Source organism: Equus quagga, chromosome 15, assembly GCF_021613505.1.
Source record: "Equus quagga isolate Etosha38 chromosome 15, UCLA_HA_Equagga_1.0, whole genome shotgun sequence".
NCBI classification, from domain to species: domain Eukaryota; kingdom Metazoa; phylum Chordata; class Mammalia; order Perissodactyla; family Equidae; genus Equus; species Equus quagga.
This window is the reverse complement of record NC_060281.1, coordinates 40,967,715-40,972,776: the sequence shown is the minus strand read 5'-3', so window position 1 is coordinate 40,972,776 and position 5,062 is coordinate 40,967,715. Positions and strand designations below refer to the sequence as shown.

At 35.6% G+C, this 5,062-nt stretch overlaps 1 protein-coding gene across 5 annotated transcripts in view; it reads left to right on the top strand.

Annotated features, from left to right (window-relative positions):
- The window catches only part of GMNN (geminin DNA replication inhibitor), an 8,837-nt gene extending 4,017 nt beyond the window's left edge, over positions 1 to 4,820 (top strand). For all 5 annotated transcript variants that reach the window (XM_046641496.1, XM_046641498.1, XM_046641495.1 and 2 more), the window contains 5 exons: positions 1,005 to 1,082; positions 1,702 to 1,849; positions 2,847 to 2,929; positions 3,235 to 3,345; positions 4,406 to 4,820. In XM_046641496.1, coding sequence (XP_046497452.1) covers positions 1,005 to 1,082; positions 1,702 to 1,849; positions 2,847 to 2,929; positions 3,235 to 3,345; positions 4,406 to 4,567 — 582 coding nt within the window. In that variant the 3' untranslated portion in view covers positions 4,568 to 4,820. The remainder of the gene's footprint in view (positions 1 to 1,004; positions 1,083 to 1,701; positions 1,850 to 2,846; positions 2,930 to 3,234; positions 3,346 to 4,405) is intronic.
- Positions 4,821 to 5,062: the final 242 nt, after the last annotated feature.

Sequence of the window (5,062 nt, the reverse complement as noted above, 5' to 3'; positions counted from 1 at the left end):
GTGAAGTACAGTGTGGAATCAGTGACTTTCTCACGCTGCTTCGGTGTCGTGTTCTCGCTAACCTTGTTTGAGTATTCACCATTGTTTGCTATCCCATGGTGGCAGTATAATTAATGATTTTTGCAGAAATAGAGCTTTCGGATCAGGAAATAGACAGGAAGGTTTTTACATATTGTAAGGAAGGCAATAGTTTTTCCAAAACAATAGCCTGGGCATTTTACAGTATTTTAGTAGGCCGCAAGCACTGACATTTTAGCTGTCTCCCAATGAATGGGCTTGAAGCAAAACTGCTTCTACAATGACGTAAAGATTTCAGAGGGAGGAGGTCCTATTGTGTGTGTATTTGGTTTTGTGTAAAGTATGTTCTTGAAAATTATGTTCCTGTGGTGAATACGTAGAAATGTGTTAGGGAATATTCACATTTAAAGGAAATCTGAGATGAATCCTTCTGATTAGGGGAGAAGTATTGCAGTGTAAGTAATTAACCTTTTCTCCCAGTTTACCTGTGTTCTGGGTTTCTACCATAAAGGTTATGTTTGGTAAAGTTTCTGTGTGGAAGATCCTTTAAAGAGGGAATGCAAATATTCCTGTTATACTGGAATTTCATTACATATGGTTTGAAGTGTTAGAGCTTAGAAATTTTGTTACATTTTTGTTTTAACTAGATACAATTAGTTGATAAAATGACTAGAGCAAGAGCATATATTGCTATAGGAGAAAAGCAGCTTGTTTGTGTCACATTTGGGTGAAAGATCCATTCTTAGCATTTCTTCAAACTGTATTATAATTTTAGGGAAATAACCAGATTGTTAGTAGATTAAACCAATTCTTGTTCATATGGAGCATTATAAAATTATATAGCAGACCAAATATTACCGTTCTTAGTGTTTCTTTTTTTCTAAATTATAGTAGGACTAAGAGAGTAACCATCCATATAGCAACTCAGGAACCAGATAATCATATAGAAACTCAGTAACCAGGTAATGAATTATCTTGACTTTCAGAATAGTCCTATCCCAAGAAGAACTCTGAAGATGATTCAGCCTTCTGCAGCTGGATCTCTTGTTGGAAGAGAAAATGAGGTATGTGTCGTTGGGCTAGAAAGGGGTAGAGATGACACTACCTTTACATTAAAAACACTTCCAAGATTTCCTTGGTCAGGAATACCTAAATCATTGAAATTTGGAAATAATTTAAGAATAGCAATTGCGTATTCCCCAAAGAACTGCTTTTTCTTTTAATTGTTCAATTTAAGAAGTTCAAAATTGGTATGAATAGATGGAGCAGAACTGGAATGATGTAGTCAATCCTAACCTACTTTGATGTTTTGAGAGTAAAATGTTCGATTCATTCATTTACCCCTGTATGTAAAGGATGAAATCATGGATGAGAGTGTCTAGATTTTTACAGGTTGAAAATATTGCCTTTCCATGGTACTGAATTATTTAAACAATAAAGAGAATTTCAGCTAAGTCCTAGATCCAAGTCTAATCCAAAATAGTCGTTGCAAATAAAATTTCTAAAATATAGCTGTACATTTTGGTAGAGTCCTGAATTGTGGGACTTTTTAAAAGATCCAAGGTGTCAAAATGCTATAGACATATAAGTGCTCTATTTTTAATACGTAAGTGATAAAACCACTCAGCTTTCTTCTTCATTAAATCAAAATAAATGAGATTAATGTACGTATTGCCATTATAGTTGGTGAAAGTCTTGTCTAAAAGGAAACATCGGAAGGACCAGTTAACATCTAAGACTTCCAGCTCAGGAGTTGTTATTGTCCCAGAACACAGTGAAAATAAAAGTCCTGGAGGTGTTACCCAAGAAGCATTTGATCTTATGATTACAGGTATGAAAAAATACATATATAATTTTTACCTTAAAGTTGATACACTGAGAAGGATACAACATAGACAATATTCCTGTCAAAAATGTTTAGCTTGAATCTAATCACGGAAACAGACAAATCCAAGTTTAAGGATGTTGTACAGAATAACTGATCAGGACTTTTCAAAAATGTCAGTGTTAGGGGGCTGGCCCCATGGCCGAGTGGTTAGGTTTGCGCACTCAGCTTCAGGCGGCCCAGTGTTTCGTCAGTTCAAATCCTGGGCACGGACATGGCGCTGCTCATCAAACCACGCTGAGGCAGTGTCCCACATACCACAACTGGAGGGACCCACAACGAAGAATATACAACTATGTACTGGGGGGCTTTGGGGAGAAAAAGGAAAAAATAAAATCTTAAATTAAAAAAAAAGTCAATGTTAAAAAAAAACACAAACACACAAAGCACATGTTACAAACATCTTTAACAATCTAGCTGAAAGATATATGTGTATTTATTTGTGTTGCAGTTCTTTTGAAGGGTTGAAATCTTTAAAATGTTGGGAAAAATAGAAAAACATTGATTTGCTTTTCTGACTTCAACATTTTAAAAATGGGTACTACTAAGTAATATGGGTAGTACTGAGAAAGATTGTAAATTGTTTTTATTTATTTGCGTGCTTGCTTGCTTGCTGAGGAAGATTCACCTTGAGCTAACATCTGTTGCCAATCTTCCTCTTTTTGCTTGAGGAAGATTGTCAGTGAGCTAACATCTGTGCCAATCTTCCTCTATTTTATGTGGGATGCTGCCACAGCACAGCTTGACAAGTGGCGCTAGATCTGCGCCTGGGATCTGAACTTGTGAACCCCAGGCCACCAAAGCGGAATGTGTGAACTTAACCACTGCACCACGGGGCGGCCCCTGTAAATTGTTTTTAGATAAAAAAAATTACTGGGTTTTTACAGCAGCGTGTAACAGTAATGATTTTCAAAGTGACATGTAAAACATTAATTTGTTTCAGAAAATCCATCCTCTCAATATTGGAAAGAAGTGGCAGAGAAACGGAGGAAGGCTCTCTATGAAGCACTTAAGGAAAATGAGAAAGTATGTACTGAAAATCATCTGTGGCATTTTTTTAACATTCCAAGATGATTTTCCTTCTACTGCTGAGCATATTTAGTTAGAGCAATACAAACTAGTGTTAATATTGGCCTAAGAAAAGTGTAATTAGAAGGGCAACTTCATTACCAGAGTTCTTGTACACAAGAAGCCTGTTGTGTTGAGAGGCAAAGATAGCGCCTTTGTTAGGAACTTTGTGCTAAATGTCTACCAGTTATGTACTTGGAACGTATAATTTGGTTTATAGCATAGCAAATGTATGGAAAACTGACTTTATTTCTGTTGTATAGCTTCATAAAGAAATTGAACAAAAGGATAATGAAATTGCCCGCCTGAAAAAGGAGAATAGAGAATTGGCAGAAGTAGCAGAACACGTGCAGTATATGGCAGAGGTGATAGAGGTACGTGTTTGAACCTTCGCCTGATTCAGAATCATCTGTTTGTCTATGGTATTGAGGCAGACGTGTGATCAGTAAGTGTTTGCGCTCTGGAATCAGATTTCCTGGCCTTGAGTCTCAGCTCCCTGCCCAGCAGCTTATTTATCCTGTCACAGCTTCATTTTCCTCATCTGTAAAATGGGAGTAATAGTACCTGCTTTGTAGGCTCATTATGAGAATAACGAGTTATAATAGATGAGAGAAGTGCCTGCACATAGTAAGAGCCCAATAACTGTTAGATAGTATTCTTTATTATTATGAAGCAGAAGAGCATCTAAAGAACATCTATTTTCTTGTAGAAGTATAAAAAGGAATTAACATACCTGAAAAATAGAAAAATTTAATTTCACAGTTAACAAATTTTTAGACAGTTTTTAATTTAACTGTAATGCCAATGTGACATTACTTTCATTTATAAAATTTAATTGGTGCACTAAAAAAGTTTGGTGGCCTTATCTAACTTTTTTTTTTAAATTTGGAGGTAGTTAGTGTATTTCTAAGAATTAGCCTGAAACTGTTACTTTACCACTCTTGGCCTAAAAAATAGGTCTTCAACTTACTCATGTTTGCAGAAAAATCATCTTGCTGATAGAAAGTTTTTCAAATCAAAACTTTTTTTGTACTGAATGGCTTACATTTTAGAGCCGTGACAGAATTAGTGCTTAAAGTTTTCATTGGGAATTACTGTCATAGTTCTCTTAACTGCCATAAAAGTGTTGCTCCACAGCGGATGGAAATTAGAAAACCTGGTCCTTCAGTGTCATAGTTTGAGAAGTACTGATTTCAGCTGTACTCTGAAAGCAGGTCAGTGCTTTAAAAAAAATGAGCAAATTATTAAGCACTGTGACTTGGCTGAAATAGGATCTAGCATGGTGGAGAGACTGATATAACTGATTGTAAGTGAATTTGAGAGACGTTATGAAAAGGACCTCGTACAACATTGAGGGTCACTTATATCAGCATACTGAGAATGGACTTGGGTTTTAAAGTTTTTACAATAAATTGTTGTTTTTTTCTTTAAAAGAGGCTGAATGGTGAACCTCTGGATAACTTTGAATCCCCGGATAGTCAGGAATTTGATTCTGAAGAGGAAACTGGTGAGGATTCTGAAGTGGAAGACTCAGAAATTGCCACATGTGCTGAAGAAATTGTATCTTCCTCTACAGATGAAAAACCATGTATATGAAATTCGTTAATAGTTGACTCTTGAGAAATATACTGCCAAAGTTTACCTCCACTATAGTTCTTTGTAGCAGAGCAAATAACTATATAATGCAAATTTGGAATCGTACTTCCTTGTTTAAATCCTGGGACCCTGTTATTGTATTAAAATACAAATACTATGTATTTTTAATCTATGGTGTTTTATGTAAATAGTGTTTTCTCAGTTGTCAGATATGACTTGCATATATGATAAATAAACTTCAGTCTCCTATTGACCATTGTGTGCATCTTGGCAAATGAAGTATAACAAGTCTATGTTGAAAATTTATCTATTTCTATGGTTTTATATTATTTTCTATTCCTCTGCTATCTGGGAGGAAACAAGGAGAAGATGAATTTATCCATCTTTAGACTGAAATAGTTGAGGTTTTACTCTCAAACCTGGTGGTACCTTAAGCTCATTGTAGGGACTTGATTTTCAGATCCCCATGTCCGGATATTCTTTCCAAGTAGTTTT